Genomic DNA, 21,822 nt, shown 5'->3' on the forward strand with positions numbered 1-21,822 from the left:
ACAAATTCATGAAAAAACTAATGATTTTAATCATGATTAATATTTTATAAATTTTATCATTAATTTATAATTAATTTTTGAAATACCCACTGACTTGTTATCCCCTCCCCCTCAAAAAAAGAAAAAAGAAAAAAGGCAGCTCTTTTTTTTTTTTTTTTGTCTAAAAACATGTAAGCGAAAGTTATACCAAATATTTCAGTATATATTCATAATATTTAAAAAAAATTACACAATCTCAATAAATTGCACCAAACATGACTATAAATTTCTAAAAAGTGGGTAAACGTGTGTAAAATTAGACTAATACCCTATAATTTTTTATTAGCTAGGTGTATTATATTGATTTATGTCTTAATAATTATTTAATTATTTTAAAGTCGGCTCAAGTTTTGGCGGGAGGGTGTTAGAGTTTGAACCCCGCATTCAATACCATGTGTTCAATTACAATTATAATTCTACTTCCCCTCATCTTTTCACTAGTTCCACCCACATAGACCACACAAATTCAGTGTCCACACAAATTCAGTGTACACGAAAACACCAATTTGGTAACCTAAAAACAGAGCATTATTAAAATCTCCAAAATCCGATTTTAAAAGCTCAGATCAAGGCAGTTCGGAGAGTTCAATCCCAAGTATACTAAAACACCAATTTGGCAACCTAAAAACAGAACATTATTAAAATGAGTCCAGATCCTCGGCCGCCTTGTCCTGCGGACCTTCCTGCGGCGCTAGCCAAAAATGACGTCGTTTTGATTAGGTTTTTTTTTTTTTTTTTTTTCAAAATTTGAGTTCCACTCCCCCCCCCCCCGGGTCAAAATCGAAATGGGTTCAATTTTCTATTAGATTTGTTGTTGTTTTGTATATATATATGATTATTGGGTTAGATTTGTTGATGATAATCTGATTTATTGTTTGATTTCTTGCCATGGTTTGATTCTTGGTTTTTAGATTTGTTTGATGATAAACTGATTTATGTTAAATGGATTTGTGTTGATGATAATTTTGTATATATATATATGATTATTGGGTTAGATTTGTAGATGATAAACTAATTTACTGATTTATTGTTTGATTTCTTACCATGGTTTGATTCTTGGGTTAGATTTGTTTGATGATAAACTGATTTATAGTTTTTGCATTTGATTTGTTTGTCAGTTATGTTGAACTGGCCTAATCCTCCTTTGAGTCAGCCAATTGTTACTGTTAAATCCAATTCATAGCTTTTTTTGAGCTTTCAATATGTTTTCTCATCCCAAAGTTTTTCTATTGCTTATTTTTGGAGGGTGAAGGGGGAGTCTAAACTATCATTGGACTCCATAATTCAACCACAACTGTGTATAGATAGATATGGTCAATTTTCTATTATTAGTTCAATTTGTCTTTATGATTTTTTTTCTCTCCTAAAAATGGTCTTCAAGCTTTGCATTTTAGCAAGTGAATGATGAAATGGTCTCCAAAAATTTGTTCTGGTTTGGTAAATTTGAAGCAAAAATCTGTTTTAATTTGTAATAGAAAAAGCAAAAAAGGATATAGAGAGTTATCAAATGATCAAAACTTTCGAAAACCCTAGATGGAATCATGGTGCATGCAAAATGTTGGCTGTTTCGCATCATGTTATAAATCTGTTTTCCATTAAAAAAAAAAATCAGTTTTGCTCTCATAATTTTTTTTTTTTTTTTTTTTTCCATCAATGAGCATTCATGTGATTTTGCAAACTAGCTTTAATTTTCTACCCTCAATCTTGTGTAATTTTTTTAATTTTTAGTTTAATGCTCAATATATAATAGTGTGGTAATTGAGGATTGTGTTTCAATAGCTAAGTCCATGGTAGTGAGTAATTTAATCTGGACACTAAATTTTTCATGTCTGCTTGCAAGTTAAACTTTGTGGTCATGAAACCTTGGCAGCTTCACACTTTCTATTCACTTTTGCTTTGGTAAATGCCAACAAAATCGAGTTTCCAACACTCTTTGGAGAAGGAAAAACGTGAATAAATTCTACCCTTTTTTTTTCCCCTCTCTTAGTTCTTATGGGGTTATCTGATCTTTTTTATATTATGAGACCTAAAATAATAATGCGAAAGTAAGTTGAGTATGGTTTTTTTTTTTTTTTTGAGTTTTGCTTGATGATGAAAGGTTTGGTTATGGTGTTCCATGTCTCAACTCAGATTGATTTGAAATAGTATGATGCTTTTTTGGGTCATGTATTGAAGAGAGTTTGTGCAATAAAAAACATTTTATCAATTATTAAAGTTACAGTTAATTGATTTATTATAGAAATGAATCAGCTATTATAGAAATGAATCAGCTGTTCGATTAAATAAGACACAACAAGTTGAAGTTTTCATATGATTTGATTATATGATTATTGATGTTTAATACAAAAATAACCTATTATTAGACACAGAAATTAGTCTGTCTATCATCTTAGCATGAACTCTTCCAAATTATAAACAGTCCTATACAAATACTCCATTTTCTGTTAAATAGTCCTCGCTCTCATTGTGAATATAATATAGAAAATAAATCTCTAATTTTATTCTATTATAAAGAATTAAGAATTACAGATGGTGCAGGCCTCACTCCCAAATCATCTCATTTCTTGCATCAGGATCACAAATCATCACTCAACTCAACTTAATTAAATATAAGGTAAATTATACTTCCAATCCATGCTTTCTACCTCCAATCAATCTCATGTTGATTCTGTGATTCAATTTCAACAATCAAAACATTGCAAGTTGAAGCATTTTGTTAACCTTCTGTTTGGATAACTTTTCTTCATGATGTATTGGACACATACATAACAAACAACTCACCAAATGTTTACAAACAAGTATAGAACACTTAGCTAATACACCAAGTAGCTCTCTTCATTCTATAAAGCGTTGAATCAATGTCAACTAAAACAAATTATAAAGCAATAATGTTACATCAACAAATGAAGTATTTATCTTGTTGGATCATCAAAACAGAATTAGACAAGCCAGCAGCACCGTCAAGCAATTCTACAAAATGCTTTTGCCTTGAGACAGTAGCAAGTATGATCGCATTGTTGGTGGAACAGAAGTTGCTGCTCAATTATCTTTCCCCTTGCCACTCCCTTCGGAAACTTTAGAGGCGTCATAAGCATAAAGGAAGAAAGTGCCCTAATTCTTCTGCAGAAACCTGCATAATCGCAAAGAGCTTTGTTAAGCATTATAAAATATTTAAATGAAACTACCCACTTCCATATGTATATTATGAATATAAGTTTTCCTTTAGATGCATTACTGTCAAACTCACCAATTTGTAGACTCAAGAAAATAGAAATGACTTCTTTTTTCTTTTTTTGAGATGACAAACACAAACAATTTTGTTAAATGGTTCATTCTGTAAACATAAGAAAATCAAGTCAAAGAAGCTAAATTCTCCCTATTTTCTGGTTGGGTGAGGAAAATGGGTATATATTAGACTTTCTAATAAAAAATCATACTTTTTTTTTTTTTTTTTTTTGTTTCGTTACCCATAAAAAATAAATGTTCAAGTAATTCCATTTCCTATTTATTTTCTTCTCCTTAACAAATCCAAGATCCAAACATAGCTTAAATGAATAGTTTTACTAATCATCTTCCTATGAACATAGAATGAGACTGAAAATTATACTTTATCTATCCAACTTCAATTCCATAGCTTTCTTTTCAGATCAAGTTCACTTTAAAACCTATGAATTGCATTGTAAACGACAAATTTGTATACAATGCTCTCATACTGAAGTTTCTTCTGGATGCAGGAAAGTCACTTTGCCTAATATATAATGTTTAATGCATTCTTTTAGATTAAAGAAACATGATAATTCATGGCAACAAACAACAGCATCATCAACAATAGAAAAAAACAGAGCAACAAAATTATTATTATTATTATTATTATTATTATTAATTTCCAGAACTCAGAACATTAAATTTTCTTAAGAGCATTCAGTATAATGTGAAGGATAGAGTATATACTTGAGAAAGTCAAGTAATTTCTGCTGCAAGCGGACCAACGTCTTCTCTTCAATGTTTACATATGCCATCAACTCAGGCAACTTCACTGCAAACACCAGTAAAATACAAAACCATGGAGACATTTGAGAAGCAAAAATCTGAGAGGGAAAAAAAGGGTTTTCTGACTTCAAAACAAAACCAAGCAATTCAACTCCAGTCGCCTCACCGCCGCCTCTCCTCGCCGTACCTCCGTTGCCTCTCCATCGCCTCGCCTCCCCTCCCCTCCGTCGCCTCTCTCTCTCTCTCCTCTCTGTTCGTCCAGAGGCTAGGGTTCAAAAACGAAAAGGAGAACGCAGAATAAGGAAGGGCCAAAAAAAAATAAAAAATACAAAATACAAAACGACGTCGTTTTGGAGGGATGGCTGATTTTGGAAGCCTCAGTTCAAAATCTGATTTTGGCAGCTATTAGAATCTCCAAGATCTGATTTTGGAAGCTTCAGTTCAAGCCAGTTTAGGAAATCTATATTTTTTTTGATCGGCCCAGTTTAGGAAATCTATATATATATATATACACATCCATAACCATAGCTACTCCAACCCACAAATTACAAATTTGAGCTGTCATGAGTTTCTCTAAATTTATTGAGATGTTGATGTTGGAGGTTGATAATTCATCTGATTGGGCCAAATACCATCAGAAAGTAGAGCGTTCAAGAAAATGTCTTCTCGAACTCGACGACGACACGAAATTGAAGGTCTTAGGGAAGTTCGTCAGGAACAGTAATGTTGATTTATATGGGCTCACTATGTCTGAGTTACACAACTCAACCCATAAGCCACTTTCTGATGACGACGACGATGATCATACTCACTCTGTCTCTGTCTCTGTCGACAGAGAGGACTCGAAGAAGAATGGTGTTGTTTCTTCATGTTCTGTTGTTATTGATGTTGATGATGATGATGATGATGATGATGATAATGATGGAGAAAGATCACCATTTGGAAAATCTGTTATAATCCCAAAGGGGAAAAGATCAATGAGAGAGAACATCAAGCGCTGCAAGAATATAAGTTCTGTTATAGTCCCAGTTGATCAGATATCTGAGGTTGAGGCAACAATGACAAAGAAGCCTACCAAAATTCGATGGAAATTGAAGCCGCCTGACCAGTCCTTTGTATCGAAGCCTGCAAGATTCTCAGTTGATAGAGATTATGGGGATGAAATCAAGAAGATGGTTCAGAAATCTGAGAAAGTTTGTTCAAAACAGCCACGCCATGATGGAGATTACAGTGATGACGAAGAAAAGGGCACGGCAAAGAAGAGGAGGATGACTGAAAAGGTGACTGTAGTTCCACCAGAATTGCCGGCTAAATTCAAGAATTACATCGAAAGACTGAATGGTACTGAATTGAATTTTGTGATTGAAAAGCCATTATACCGTACAGACCTTAGCCATACACATGGGCGTCTATCTTTGCCGTTATGTCAAATCAATAATGGATTCCTCACGCAAGAAGAGAAGGACTTGCTCAACACAAGAACTGGAAATCATAAGACACCTATTGAAGTCAAATTAATTGAACCGTCGGGCCACGATTCTGATATATGTCTTAAGAAGTGGGACATGCCTAAAAAATCAAACAAAGTAAGTACAACTTACAATCTTACAACAAGTTGGAATCGTGTTGTGAAGAACAATAGGCTGCGCGAAGGAATGATTGTACAACTTTGGTCATTTCGGGTGGGTTCAAAATTGTGGTTCGCTCTTGTTAAAGTGAAGAAGATTTAGGCCAAAACACATCATAGATGTAGTTGCTCAAGTGAATATGGAAGTTATTAATCAATTGAGATTATTTGTTATTTTTTATAATTTTTATACATAAAAGATATTTTAATATAGTTATTCAACTGAGCATATTCTTCTTAGTATATGTAGTTATTGGTTTCATACGGCCACTTGGGACGGGCACAGGCAACTGATTTGAATTGTTGGTATTATTGTTCACTTTTGTATTGCTTTCCCCTAATGCCCTCTCCTTTTGGCATTATTGTTCAACATAAATCCAACTACATAAGCATCAAACACAGATGAGGATGCACACACTGATTTTTCTAATTTGCTCAATCTAGTAAGCAAAAATGTAAAAATAAAATAAAATGATTTCAATATAAAAGTATTAGGTGCAACCACAATACTTGAAACTCATTTAAGATTCTAGAAATCAAGAAGCAACAGATATTTTTCATTCCAAAAAATTAAAAGAAAAAAGAAAAATAATACGACGGATTTCCTTACTAGATAATAGAGAGAGTTTAATGCAAAAGGAGAAACGGAGTTTCTTCTCACATAATTGTGAAATGTACAATCAACCAAATCCAAGCATATGTTTTTTAGTTGAATAAAAAATCAACTTGACTTAAAAATTGAGAATTGTATTTGATTGAATCAAAAATGGAGAAGAACTTCAAAATTCTCCTATATGATGAATTTTCGTATTTTGGTCAAATATTCAAACAGAAGGTCTCAAAAACAGTTAAGGTAAAAGAAAATAAATCTTTTAAAAAAAAATTAGAAAACAAATTTATTTAGAGTAAATATAAGTACATCATAGAAACAGGGAAGACTCTGTTGCTATCACCACAAAACAAATAAAACCCTAGCTAGCAGAGTGATTATAAGGTTGCTGGTAAAAAAAACAACTCCCAAACCCCTGAAACATAAAACAAATACATATAAAAATAAAAGCATTCAAACAAACTCAGCAAGCTCAACCAAATTCTTTTTAACACCTCTATACCTTTCAACCTGACTCCATGTTCCACCTTCTCAAATTCAACATGAGCTCAACGAGCTGAAAAATACAAGAAGATGTCAGACTATTGCCCCCTTTTCAACTTTCAAATCTTCACCTTCCTTACGGCATCAATGCTCCTCACAAATCATTAACCGAGTACTAAGAGATTAGAACATACTCTGTTACCTAAAAAGCCTCCCCTACTTTAACAAGGGTGGCTTTTAAAAGAACCCAATTGATGTAAGCAAGCATAAATAAATTTGAGGGAGATAGAGATATCACAATTGATTACATAATACAACATTACTACAAGAATTTTTTTTTTTTATGAAGAAAAAAAAATTAGAATGGGAAAGAAATATTTGAAAAGGGCATTTCAGGGACTAATTAGGAAAGTATTTTCATTTGTAGCTCGAAAATTAGATCCTTTGATGGAACTATGCTACACAGCCATTGGGCCTTCTCATTTCGCGTTGCAGTTACTAAAATTTTCAAGTCTCTATATCAAAGTATAGTTATTTAGATGCCCTCTAATAATCAATCATCAAAACCTTGGCCAAAAAATTGTTACATTGTCCTAAACGGCACCAAATTGTTCAGGCGATGTTTGGATCAAAATCCCCCCTCAAATTCTTGATTCACGGCCATTGGGAGCACTTGTCCATTACTAAGATCGTAGGTGGGCTTAATTGCAATCCCATGTGTGGCCATGGCCGCTTCGAGCTGACACTGAAACAGAGAACCACCAAGAGCACCGCCCCCTTCCCGCCTCACCATTGACAAAGTCCCATCACTCCGGCCCTCTTGCCAACTCAACCCTGTCACCGGCCTTTCCCCAATCCCAAACCCATGTCGTTGTCCCAACGACAGAATTCCCTGCCCATCCGGCCTCCTCAACAAAGAATCCGCGGCCAAAGGCAACCCTTGGCTGCCTTGCTGCATAAAAATCTCTCTTTCCATCATGATTTCCCTAACAACTTCCCCTTCCAGCTCTCGCCACCGCAACAGCTGCTCTGCCGTGAGAATCTCCTCCCTTATCCTCCTCTTCTCCATTTCTCTGACAATCATCATCTCAATCATATCTAATGGGTTCCCCATAATTTCACTCCTCCGATGAATGTTTGGACGATTACCCAACAGAGCAGCTAATAAAACCACAAAATCAAAACACACAAACACACACATTAAATACCCACATACATTCTTACATATATATGCATAATGTAAAAACACAAGAACAAGCAAAATACAGTGATCAATGGAAAGAAACAGAAAGAGGGTTTAAAGGGTTTTGGTATATATATATATACATAATTTAAAAACACAACAAGAAGCAAAATACAGAGATCAACAGAAAGAAACAGAGAGAGGGTTTAAAGGGTTTTTCATTGCATATATGTGTATAATCTAAAAACAAAGAAAGAAGCAGAATAACGTGATCAATCGAAAGAACACAGAGACAAGGTTTTAAAGGTTTTTTTTTTTTTTTTTTTGTGCGGCGAACCTTGCATTTCTTGATCGATGAAGAGGGGGGTTGACTGAAGAGGCCGCCGGAATGTAAGTTGAATTTCCATCTCCATCGGTTCCAACCTTAATCTCCATTTTCTACTATATGAACAGAGAGTGTTTTGATGATGGGTTTGATTGTGTGTTCAAATAGTTATATCATCAATAAATATACATTTATAGTTATAGTTATAGAAAAGAAAAGGTAGGAGATCCTGACATGGTAAAAGCATTTGATACCGCAGTGTACTTTTTTAATGTGTTTGGGTTTCAATTTTTTATAGCTTTGGAAGTTGATTGGTTGTTTTGGGGATGATTTTGTGAATATTTAAAAGTTATTGGACTTGTTTGTAATTAAAGTAGAGACTGTGTCGTTACGGAAGGTTTTGAAATTCAGTTGGTGCGGTTGGTTTTGGTTTGGTCCGATTGTTTGGTTTGGAGTCAAAAATTTTTACTCTAGAAGACTTCTTGTTCCTTGTTTGTTATAATTGTTTTTGAGAACTGTTTTAAGAATTTATTTATTTTTTTCAAAAATGTCCCGTTTCAGGAAAAAGTTTTGACCAATTTTTAGAGTTCTCAAAAGCTGATTTCATTGTATTCTCAAATTTTCATTAATCAAAATGATAGGAAAATGACATTCAAAACCTAAAAAATTAAATAAAAAATAAAAACAATACCAAACAGACTTTTCTCTCTTTTTTTGGTTGGTTAAGAAAATAAATATATATTTGTCAATTTTTTGTTAGTTTAGTTTCTTATAAAAAAATAATAATAATATTTTTTTTAATAATATATATATATATATATATATAAGTAATTTCGTCTTTCTTTCCTTTTTCATCAATAAATTTTGAAAAGGGATTTGGTGATAGATCCCTTAGTGTCTAATTTATCCTTAAAAAAGATAAGAATTATATAAATCCTTTCAAAACCTCTTAATATTTTAAAATTTGTTTCTTTTATTATAATACTCTCATATATATGCATGTATATCATATTACAATCACTCTCTGCTATCTCAATCTCTCTTCTCTTTATCTCACTCTTATCACTGTTGCTCTGTATCGGTGCTACTGCTACTCTCCACCAGCACCACTACCACTCACCATGGAACTTTTTTTCTACCGTCTTTATCACCGCCGTCACTTGTTGCATCCATAACCTCAAATCTGAGATCATTCACAGTCTTCATCACCGAAAAATGACGGTTCGCGACGATTCGCAAAACCTCAGATCTGAGAGCCTTCACTTTATCTCTTTCTAGTTTTGATGGTTCATGCTTTCTCTCTCTCTCTCTCTCTATGTGTTTGTATGTGTTACTCACCATTTATGTTCTCTCTCACTCTCTCTTTTCTTTTTCTTCTTCTCATGATACTCTTTCTATCTTCTTCTCATGATACTCTGTTATTCAAATAGTAAAATTTTACTTTAGTTCATAACATAGCACTCTCTTGTAAAGCCATCATCGCAACTTGTTTTAGAGTAATTTTTTTTTTTTTTTGAATCGTAATAAATTTTACTTTGATTCAGAGTAAAATTTTACTTTGTAATAAATAAATAAAAAAGAATAAAAGTGTACTCGGAATCGGAGCAAAATTTATTATGATTCAAAGTAAAATTTTACTGTCGTTAAGCAGATCAGCATGTTGTTAACTAGAGTAAAATTTTACTGTTATAAAAAACAGAGTACATACTAAATTAAGAAATCATAGTCAAATTGTACTTTTAGATTTATGAACAAACAAACAAAAAATTCTTGATTTTTCGTTACAATATCTCGATTTCTCTTTTTCTATCAAATCTAAGTTCTTTTATTTTAAATTTGAAGTTATTAATCTCAAATATGATTTTGTAGATATCAAATTTGAGAGGGTGGTGGTTTGACGATAAAAATGGTGGTTGTCGGTCAACGGCGAGGATGAGCAACGTCGGTAGACGAAGAAGATGGTGGAGACGATGAACAACCATCGAGTTGGTGAAGATAGAGAGATGTCGTAAAAGAAAGAGAAGAAACAGAGGATATAATGGTCAAATAAAATATTCAAATAACAAATTTTGTCTTTTATACAAGACTTTATAATTATGAGTGGGTTTTAAAAGTACTATTTTTTTCTGGGGGGATCCTTTTAACAAGAAAATGAAGCTCGGAGGGATTAATAATCAAATTTCCCAATTTTGAATGGGGAATTTGGTCAAAACTTCCTCATAATAAAATGGACAAATAGAAATAATTTTTCTTTAAAAGTCCAACACATACCACTATTACTAAATATTAAACTTTAAAATAATATAATTTTTGATTTAGATGTCAATTTTTAATAAAATTAATATTTTTAGAATCCTCTCATCAAGATCTATCAAATAAGATCCACGTTGACTATGAAATTCTTAAAAAAAAATTATTACCGTCGAAATTGTTGTAAACAATAACATGTTACTCTATCTCACAGTAACATATTACTCCTGCAATATTGTCCAAGAAAAAAATAACAATATTTTACTTATCCTTACTTAATTATGCGCCTCCTCCTTGGAAATTTATGAAACAAAATAAATTAAGTTGTCTATTTCACCAAACAAAAGTCCAATGGAGAGGCTTGACTAAATTTCCAATTTTGAATCCAAACACAACATTATAGTTTCTAGTTAATTTTCTTTACATGTCTTTTTTCTTTCCTTTTAATTTTCCTTCACAAATACAAAATTCAACCGCAACTTGTTTATCATTTTCATTTTTTGTCACTAATAATTTTTCATTAGTTTGGAAACATAAACAAGGAAAATTTAAAAAACATCGACATCTTCAGCAGAAAAGAACCAATGATTTTGAAGAAAAAACAAGCAGGGTATATCAAAACCATTATCAAGCTAATATAGACTGCTAAACTAGATGACAGTTGAACAACTTTGATCCAGATCTATTTTGTACAAGTTACTTGCAATTATAATATCGTATAGAAAAAGGAAAAAAACACACCACACAGTGAATCTCAATCGTAAATTTGTAACCGGCCCATCTTTACCAGCCAATCTGTCTTCAGTTACAGAGACAACCAAGGATTGTTGAATATCCTTGGAACTACAGCTCGCGCCAACGCAATCTGATGACACATTGATAAACTTGTCACGGGCTTGACTCAGTTTCCGCTGGTTTCAATTCAGTATCGGCTGGGTTAGAAGTTGAGGATTTCTCATCTGCAGCTGCAGTAGCAGACTGATTTCCATGATCAGAAGTCAAGGATTTCTCATCTGCATCAGCAGCAGCAGCAGACTCATGGGGTTTCTTGAACTGCACCAAGATCATGGTCATGTCGTCACATCCCTCAACACCAGAAATAGATGGTGCCAAACACCTATCAAGTACTCTTTCACATACCACAGAAAGCTTGCTTTCATGCATAATTAGGAAAAAAAACAAACAAATTTTTATATTTGATTGAGGTACCCAAAAATTTGTATTGCCAAATTCTACTTCTGCAAGAATTCTAAGATTGTCAAAAGCTCAAAAAACTGGTCACTAAGATCAGCAACTCTTTCAACAACAGGTGGGTAATGTATTATAACAAACAATTTATGATGTCGACAGTGAAAGCTCAAATATCAGGATTGAAAAAATGAAAACCATGCATATGGTAAATGTACCACCATTGCTACACATAGCCAGTGGAGGTTGCCAAAGCTTTGCCAAAGAGTTGATGTGTGGTGAGAAATTTATTTATGTATAACATTACCAACAATACCAACAATACTTATGTACCCAGAGAGACAACTACAATCCCAACCAATATAACACATGCTTTCTCTATCTTTTCTTGCAAGGAAAATCTTATTCCTATTTCAGTATCAATCACTAAGCATGCATTTTTGCTTTTGGTCCATGGCAAAAAAAAATGCATGTACTTGCTTAAGTAGCTTCTTCAAAGTATACTATTGATAAGAATTACCACACTTTATTATATATACCTTATTCCACCAATACAAATGCACATAACAAAGAGAGATCTCACACACTTACTGTGTTCAACTGCTCACGCAGAAAATCTACTAGCGGCTGGCTTGACATGCAATCCCTGAAAAGAATTCAAAATCCAAGTGATTATTAGATATTTGAAATATGATCGACACTTGTATTGGCAAAAACACTAATTCTATTGGTTTATAGGAAGAATTTAAGCAAGCTTGGGAGCTTTACAACAAAACTGCTTATACATAAACAAAGTTGAGCAGCCTATAAACCCCAAAAATCCTCCCTATGTATCATTATAACATATACAGTTTTTTAATTTTTTAGTGTTGGGCAGGGGCGGGGGCAAGAAGCTTTGTTGCCAATCTTTAAATGCATCAAAATGAATAATTTTTTTCTTTATTAAGTGAAAAATTATATCTATCACACAGTTCAGGTTTCTCAGAGAGTATTCTTAACTGCTTGATTTGCTCAAAACTATTTTTTCTCCAAATAATTAGGATGCGATTATAATCCAAATAGAGCACAAGTAAAAACCTGCAATTCTAGAAAGAAACCAACTTGAAAGAAACCAAACTCATTTTTAAAATTCTTTCTATCCCTATTTTAACCAATGTCCAGGACAATAGACACTCGGTAAATCATCGCAACTCACAATTATTTCCAAAATATCCCGATATTAACCAATGTCTAGGACTGGAGGTCATCAAATGGCCTGCAAATAAAAAAGCCCAATATTATTCAATCCACCCAATCCGTTCCAACCTGCTTAAGTGTCCAGCCCATTCCAATCCACAAAAGATGATTTAAGGATTTGACAAAAGTTTGTTATCCAAGCCCGTCCATAAACTCGGCCCGTAAGAGCCCGCATGGGTAAGCCCAGCTCGACCATCCCATTAGCTTAACTTAAATTATCCCGTCCATATTTTTATTTATTTATTTTTGATATCTATCAAAAAAAATCTACATTGTTCAATTCAAATTCAATCCATTAAATATATTAATAATTATATATATATATATATATATATGTATGTATGTATGATATTGAATGTGCACTTTTAGGCTGATGTTTGTAATTTTATTTTGATGTGTTAGTTTAAACTCGTGAGGTTTTTGAGGGAGGTAGCACATGATCAAATTCGAAATAGAAAAGGCCAACCTAGTTGGGTTTCTAACTCGTGTGATGTTAGTCCTTTTGTTTTTTTCCCCCACTTGTAAGTATTATAAATAAAATTACATTTCTTGATTGTTTTTTCATTATATAAGATGTAAAAAGGTAAAAAAAACAAAAGGGAATGTGCTACAAGTGTACTTCCATTATATGACTAAAAAACAATCATATAATGAAAAAACAAGTGGGGGAAAATCACAAAAGTACATAACAATATATTATATATATATATATATGGTACATACCCTTAACGGGGGGTGAAGAAGTAAAAAAGGAAAAGGTTGCTGTGGGTCCTAGTAAGGACAAGAGACAAACTTCAATTTCTTCCACTCTTAATGAGATGGAATCTTGAGCTATTAGACTTTCTTCATCACAGGATGAAAACAAGAGTAAACTTGAGGAGAAGACTAACAGTCCATCCTATGACAATGGGATTGTTAAGAGGATGGAGAAGTCTTTCACTTCAAGGGAAGAGAACAAGCAGAAATTAGATAAGAAGATCAGATATTTAAAGCTAGCAATGGAAAAAGGCTTTGCAAATCTGTCGATCAAACTGAAGAAGCCATGCTTCAAACCTTCAAGCAGAGGCCAAAACTTTCCAAAAGCAAGGGCAAGGTGGAGATGCCAATGTTTCTAGGCTAGTTTTGCATACTAGCCTTTGGGTTTATGAGAGGATAGTCTTCTGTCTGTCCTTTGTATGTAACCTAGGTCCTTGGGTTGTGATTATGAGAGTCTTTGTAGTCTAGGTAGTATATAATGTAAGTTTCTGAATATTTCTGTATATTCAAATGTATTTTTGATACAAAGAGTACACCACTTATATAGAACTCTAATCCCTAAGACTAAAAAGGAAATACAAATTACACAATATTTACACAATCACAATCATTCTAAATTCTTAAAATACAATATAGGCAATATATTTCTCACACATGACAGTGCCTCTTGGTCAGAGAAGATGCAGCTTTAGGGCGTATCTTTATTTACCTGTTAGGGTTGTGTATTGAGCTTCATTTCACATCTCTATTATTTGGTAATAAAACTCTTACCCAAAATAATAATAATAATAATAATAATAATAATAAAGAAAGAAAGAAAGAAGACACCATCATCTGATGTCATGGTACAGAGTTCACCTACATTCTATTATGTATATTATAGGTGTGCCACCCACACAATTCAATACAGATTTTATATATCTTCATCTGAGTTTCAACTAAATTCTAATCCACAGATTCATAACTAAAATGAAACTAATACAGACAAATCACTATCCAAATCAACTCTAGTGGCAAATAAAAAAACTTTGCAACATATGGAGAATGAAATCACACAGCAGCGAGAACAAGATGAAAATATATGGATGAGCTGAGGTAAAGGTTCAAAATTAAAACCTTTCAAGTAGTCACATATCAGGACATCCCTTGGCAGCTGCATAACTCTGGTTCTGCATCCTTCAGCGAAACACATTCAAGGCTCAGAGGTGGCCTGAAATCAAAGAATGCAGAGCATAATTACATTAAACATACCAGTAGCTCATCATAAGCTCTCCTATTTGTTGTTGGTTCGATGCTGAGAATGAACACTTGTCTGCAGCAAGAGAAAGTGGCAAACCCCAAAGCAAGGTGTGCAAACTTCCTACTTCATCCCTAGAAAATGCAGGGGAAGCATCAATAATGTCCTTAAAATTACTACTTACATTGCCAAACAGTATGGAGATAATCAGCTATTTGAAGAATGGAACCCACAAAATTTTCTTATTATTGGTGCTTTCCTAAAACCCCTAAATTCCAAAATTTGAGGAACTTTACATACTCCACTTAACGCAAAAGAGAAAAATACACATACAATACAAGTAAAGAGAAAACTGTAAGCATTATCGCAATGGCATTTCCCCATATAATAACATCCTTAACAACAAAGAGTATATCTGACACTGAATTTATGAAATCTAGCAACTATACATCTAGTCATCATTTGCAAATTTTAATGCACTAAGCATTCAAATATATTAGGAATTAACCAAGAGGATATCCAACTTTTTACTAAACAGTAAACGGCCCAACAGACGTAAGATCCACAAGTTGAGTTCAGAAATGTCCATTGCATTATAGAAGTTTGTGGTACAAACATTTCATCAAGACCATTACAGAATTATATAACCAAAATGGAAGCAAAAAAACAAAACAAACAAAATTTATCTGCTTCTTACGAACTGCAATCACTATACCTAGGGTAAAACAAATTCTACTCATAGAAAATGAACAGAAGAGGGAGAGAATAAAGTGAGGGGGAAGGGATTTCTTTTTTCCCTGTCAACTAAGAGGCATGCTGGTAGCAGTGGAAACTAGGTTCCTTAGCTCCATCAAATGTTCATCATTTGATATATGGAGTGAAAGGCGAAGATTTGTCACCAATGTTTCTTGTTCCCAACTTAAGGGTCCCAATGCATGCAATGCCTCAATAGTGCAACGGTAGGCATCTAACTCTAACCTATGTATTTCTTCGGCCAATTCCACCTGACTGGGAAGGAAACAATTCCCTTAAAGCCCCTATGACAAACAGACTCAGCATCACTACAATCTCCTTCAGTATCTTCAACAGGACCTCTAGAAAAATTACAACGCAACTTAAAGGAATCATTGCTAGTAATGCTACAACTAGCCACAGAGCATGTAATATTTTCTGCATCATTAGGTTCTAAGCTAATTGCATGCAAACACCCAACAGCTCCGCTTGGTTTCTCCCTCTCCACATCGACTTTAGTAAAGTGAGTTGTTCTGCTGTTGAAAGAAGTATAACAGTTTTTTTCACCCTGCATTTCTCGATGGGACAAAACAGCATATATCTTTTCAGGTAAAGGGGACGGATATGCAGCAAGCAGACAACGACACCTACCCTCTTTCGCAATTACTCTAAACTTCTGGGAAGTTCTTGCAGGTGCATCAACTTGAGAATAACAATCGGGCAATCCTCTCTTCAGAGTTCTGGAGGAAACAATATGTGATTCTTGGAAATTGTTATTGCTCTTAGCAGCACAAAGCTCCTTATTTACAGGGAAATTCATCCCTCTATTTGTTTTCTTAACTTGGGAACTCAATTGATTGTATTTCAGAGTTGACCATTCACTGCATTTCCCATCTTTACAGTTACCAACACCCTGCTAGCACCCCCCCCCCCCCCCCCAAAAAAAAAAAAAAAAAAAAAAAAAAGAAAGAAAGATAAAATCAAAATAAGTTGATCCCATTAAAACTATTGTTAAATTGTATGACAAAAAAATAAAAAAATAGAACATGATCAATATTGCTCTAGAAGCCCCAAAATAAATCAACTAGTTCAAATGTCATTAATAACATATCCAAATAAACTTGAATCTAATTATTCTCAAGTGTTAACTTATTATATCCGCATAAGAGTATCAGCTATAAACGGATTTGTGGAAAATTTGGGAAGCAGAAGGTGAAAATTTTAGCAGAAGCAAGAGAATTCAAAACAAGAACTCCTAAATAATACATAAATAAAGACCGGACACTGGAATATTTGAGTTGCAAGCCTAAAACAGATTCAGAAAAAAAACTACCTTTCCAATCACGAACCATTTGCCACCCTGCCAAGATTGTCGCACCCGGAGGTCAACTTTACTGACTTTGAATTCATGGGAGGATCCAAGTAACCTAACCAAAAAGCAATTCCTACCCAAAACCTTAGAAACAGTTGCCATCTTCCAAGAAAAATTCTGAAACACCTCTACAACATCACCAGGAACACAATTCTCCGATAGTTTCACTGGAGGAGGACAGGGCCTAATTGACTTCCTAGATACCCTTTCAACAATCGCCTCATCTGTAGCACCAGGGTCCATCTCGTATCTAACAGTGTAGTTGTGCCCATTACCACAGATTATCTCAGCACAACGCCATGAGCCTGATGGCACCTCATTCTTGCTCAGGACCTCGACAATGCTCCCTTTCTTGTATCTCATGATCACTATATTATCAGCCCCAATTCCAATGCAGGAAACCTATTTTTCAATCACAACATAAAATAAGAAACCAAATAGCCCCCCCCCCCCCCCCCCCCCCCCCCCCAAAAAAAAATAAAAAAATAAAAAATCATAAAACTCAAAAGAACAAATCAAAACATCTAGCAATGCAGAAGAATGATGAGATTAATGTTGTGTTTCATTTCCCTTTCCAAATCCCTACTCAAATTCATAATGATCCAAACACAGACTAAGAGAATTGGAAACAATTGAGGAATTTGTAGAGAGAGATAGAACTACCTTGAAGTAATTTAAAAATTACAGATAACTAGTATATGACGAGACAAGATGCATACATTCCATTGAATTCTTGTACTGACTATGTTAATGGAAACTGCCACAATTGATATCACCTATATTATATATCTACATTTTTGTAAATATAAAGTCCTCTCTCTCTCTCTATATATATATAGACATTACATGTACCAAATATAGTGATCAGATGAACTATGGGAAAAGCAACATTAAATTCATAAACCTAAACCTAAAGATCATCATACTATGTCCACCTGCACCACAAAAAACAGCAATCTTTACAACAAGAAATGGCAGCAGAAAATTACCAGACAAACCAAATAAGAAAACAAAATCAAGTAATTTCAACAATGAGAAACCGACACGCAGTCCAAACTTTTACTTTCAGAGAACAGAAAATTGTTTTCTGAAAACAATTTGCATTCACTAACTTTATCGGCGATTTGAGAATTCGATCGAGAGTGGTTTGGATTGGTATGTGGGGAATTTGGTTTTGTTTTCAGTCTCTTCTTAACAATGCTGTTGTGGAGGTGATGGAGGTTGTTGTTGTGGGTGGGTGTTTTTTGTGTTTTTGTTTTTAAAAAACAAAAACAAATCTGTTTTCTTTTTGTTTAATAAATAAACAAACAAAGAATAACAAAATGCATTGTATGCCACGTTGCCAACTCCCCAAGGATAGCTTTGTTTGGTTGAAAGTTGGGGTGCAACTTGGTTGGACACAATTCAAGCAATCTCAATCCTGTTTGAATTTTTTTAGAGTTTGGATGAGATATTTTTAAATTCGGTATGGGCTTGGGTAAAAATTGAGAAGTCCGAATTAAATTTGGATGGGTTTGGACAAAGACATCAAACAACCCTAGCAACCTGAAGCTCGAATTATACATCTCCGGATATATAAATTATTAGTCATTATATGATATTGAAATAATTTAGATTATTAAATCATATTGAATATATATTATATACACAAATAACATAAAATCTTACCTTTTTTTATTTATTTTCACTAATAAATTTAAATACTACTATAACGACATCTCTCTTATATTATATAAATTATGTGTTTTGATGGTATCAATGATTTTCTATATATATATATATATATATATAATGTAAATAGAATCAAATTTTAATAATTTAATAATGTAGCTGCAAAAAAAATAAAATAAAAAATACAATTTAAACAAATCGGGTTTAACATGGATCGGGCTTGGACAGACAATCTCGGGTTACAATTCGGACTTAGGTGGGCCTGGACAAATCTTAGCACAACTTGGACTGGGCTTAGACAACCTCCGAACCCGCCCGAGTTGCATCCCTAGTTGAAAGGATTTTTCACTGCTCTGCGTTATTGTGTGCCTTGTGCGTGTTGTGCACTCCGTCCTTTTTGGATTGGGTAAATTACACTTATGTCCTTAAAGTTTGAGTTTAATACATATATATCATTCTTGATGTTTAAAAAATTACACTAACTCCCTTATCATTATAGACATTAAACTCATGAACTCTCTTTTCTTATTTTGCTTTACTTTCTCTTTTTTCCCCCCCTCTCTCTCTCTCTCTCTCTTTCTATCTCTCCTTTGCTTTATTTTTTTTCAATGTAATTTCTTTTATTTTTTTATTAGAAGTTGTTATCTTTTATATAAGTGGGAGAGTGTGAAATGAGACTATTAATCACAATTGTGAAAATGTAACTTTCAAAATATCAAGAAATAAGATGTAATTGGATCAAACCTCAAAAGTGTCAATATAATTTACCCTTTTGGATTTTTCCCATTCTTTCTTTATTTATTATTACTTATATTATTAGCCAATATTTTTTTTTTTAGATAGTATTATTAGTTAATATTTGGAATCTGTTTTTTTTTTTTCCAATTATTTGTTATTACTATTAGCTAAAAACAGGAATTTGATTTTTTTCAATTATTTGTCATCACTATTGACTAAAAATATCAATACAACTTACAACTAGTGGTTTGATGCCCAACTACGAAAAGTTGGCTTCCAACCCCTTCTTCATTCTTAAAACAATTCACCATGTTTAGTTTCAAAAAATTGAGACTCTGTTTAGTAAGCAACTCAAATTATAGTTTTACCTATTGATTTAAGTGTGCTGTTTGTTTTGAGCTTTCAAATCATAATTTTACACCCATTTCTCAAAACTCAATTCAAAACATAATCATTACTTTTCAAAACTCATAACCAAACATATAATTCAAAACTCTTTTCAAAACTCAATTCAAATCAATATTTTAAATATTTAAATATTTTAAAAATATTTTAATTTTGTTAAGATTTTAAATATTTTAATATTTAAATATGTTATGATTTTTTTAAAATTTTTTTGAATATTTTTAAATATTTTAATTTCAAAATATTACGATTTTAAAATTTTAAATTTTTAAATATTTTATAAAAATAAATTTAAACTCTATTTTATACAAATATTTTTAAATATTTTAATTTTTTTTGTTATGTATTTGGTTGCGATTTGAGTATAGAGTTGTGAAAGTAATATGGAGTTTCGAATTATGTGTTTCGTTATGAGTTTTAAAAATAATTTCTTAATTGAATTTTGTTTTATGTGTTTGGTTACGATTTGAGCGTAGAGTTGTTTTTAAATTTAAAATATTAACATTTTAAATTATTTAAATTTTTTGAATATTTATTTTAATTTTTTACTTATTAAATTTATTAGATTATTTAAATTATTTAAATATTTATGATTTAAATTTTTTGAATATTTATTTTGAAAAAAAATTATTTCCTTTGTAGTATTTTCAATTAAAAAATTGATTAATGTTATTTTCTATTAATAATAAATTTTTTTAATTTAATTTTAAAAAGAGTTTGGCCATGAGTGTTAATCAGAATTTTCAATAGTGTGAAAGTAGTGTGTTTTGTTATCAGTTATAACAATTTGAATTAAGTTTTAAAAACTCTTTCTAAAATTCATAACCAAACAAATTTTCTTACTTCACATGTCAAATCAAACTTTCAAAATTCAATTCTACACTCAATTCAAAACTCAATTCAACACACTATTCAAAAATCATAACCAAACAAATTTTCTACACTCAAATCATAATTCCACAACTCACAAACTCAAAATACAACTCATATTCTCAAATCATATTTACAAAACTCCACCAAACGTAACCTTAGAATTGCTTATTTTCTTTCAGAAAAATTTCAGAAATTAGACAATTGAGAAGTCAATGAAATTTCTTTGACTTTTAGTTAGAAAACTTAGTGATTTTTTTTTTCTTTTCAAAATTTCATATTCATCATTGTTTGATAGATCTCGATAAAACGATTCCAAAAATATAAATATTACAAAATATAGAATTTCAGATCAAAAGTTATTAAATTTTAAAGTTTTGAAACACATTTCAAAAAACAATTTGTTGAAATTTGTCATTATTTTCATGGAATTTCAAATGTTAGGGACTTTACCAAACAAATTGTCATTGTCCTTAAACTTTCACATCCCTTCCTAATTTTTCCTTAATAAATCTTATTTTAAAATTTTATTTTATATAGTTATTAGTTATAGAATAAATGGTTAATTGATGATAAATGTAATTTAAAGAGGGTATAAGACATTAGGTCCAAGGGATATTTTTTATTGATGAGAAATTCACGCTTTGTGAAATAATTTGGTGAAAAGTCGTAGAGAATATTTTGTTTTCAATTTTATCCTTTGATTTTTTTTTATCTGTTTGACTTTTCGTTAACTATCTGTTCAAATTATTTTCTAACAATTACACATAAAATCAAATGAAATCAGCTAAACATAAGCTCCTTGATACAATCATAAATCAACAAGAACAAAAAACTAAAATAAAACCAAAATCTCAACATCACATTGTGTAATCTAGCTTGATCAACAAGTACAAGTTTCTAGGTCGTATTTCCAAAATTGAATAGTAAAACAAAATTGATGCAAAGTAAGAATTAAAAAAAAATCTATAGTTATAAGTGTATGGGAAGCAAATATTCTATGCTTTCGTACTCCTTGTGTCCAAGCTTCGCATTTCTTCGAGCAATTTCGTCGAACCTGAAAACACAGCAATAATGAACTACTTGGACTGTGTGTTGTCGAAAAATTCC

The 21,822-nt window shown here is 32.4% G+C and overlaps 1 protein-coding gene and 1 long non-coding RNA gene across 9 annotated transcripts; both read right to left on the reverse strand.

Annotated features, from left to right (window-relative positions):
• Positions 1 to 2,750: 2,750 nt before the first annotated feature.
• Positions 2,751 to 4,329, reverse strand: LOC114304406 (uncharacterized). The gene is made up of 3 exons (XR_003644042.2): positions 4,196 to 4,329; positions 3,991 to 4,075; positions 2,751 to 3,169 (listed from the first exon to the last, which is right to left on the reverse strand). It is a non-coding gene; the product is annotated as an uncharacterized LOC114304406 (long non-coding RNA).
• A 6,791-nt stretch (positions 4,330 to 11,120) lies between these two features.
• On the reverse strand, positions 11,121 to 18,454 carry LOC114304887 (uncharacterized). Of its 8 annotated transcripts, none has more exons than XM_082869608.1 (7): positions 18,141 to 18,454; positions 16,990 to 17,430; positions 16,308 to 16,569; positions 14,939 to 15,058; positions 14,804 to 14,863; positions 12,287 to 12,341; positions 11,121 to 11,624 (listed from the first exon to the last, which is right to left on the reverse strand). In XM_082869608.1, the coding sequence occupies exons 2-4, from the start codon at positions 17,389 to 17,391 to the stop codon at positions 15,048 to 15,050; spliced, it is 675 nt and encodes a 224-aa protein (XP_082725734.1). In that variant the 5' UTR covers positions 17,392 to 17,430; positions 18,141 to 18,454; the 3' UTR covers positions 11,121 to 11,624; positions 12,287 to 12,341; positions 14,804 to 14,863; positions 14,939 to 15,047. The 8 variants fall into 8 exon arrangements, with proteins under 8 accessions (XP_082725734.1, XP_082725736.1, XP_082725735.1 ...); XM_082869610.1 differs by having other exon boundaries at positions 11,121 to 11,560; positions 14,804 to 14,856; positions 18,018 to 18,452; XM_082869609.1 differs by having other exon boundaries at positions 14,804 to 14,856; positions 18,018 to 18,452.
• Between the last annotated feature and the right edge of the window lie 3,368 nt (positions 18,455 to 21,822).

The sequence above is a fragment of the Camellia sinensis genome, chromosome 5, assembly GCF_055761805.1.
Source record: "Camellia sinensis isolate YWXY chromosome 5, ASM5576180v1, whole genome shotgun sequence".
Taxonomy (NCBI): domain Eukaryota; kingdom Viridiplantae; phylum Streptophyta; class Magnoliopsida; order Ericales; family Theaceae; genus Camellia; species Camellia sinensis.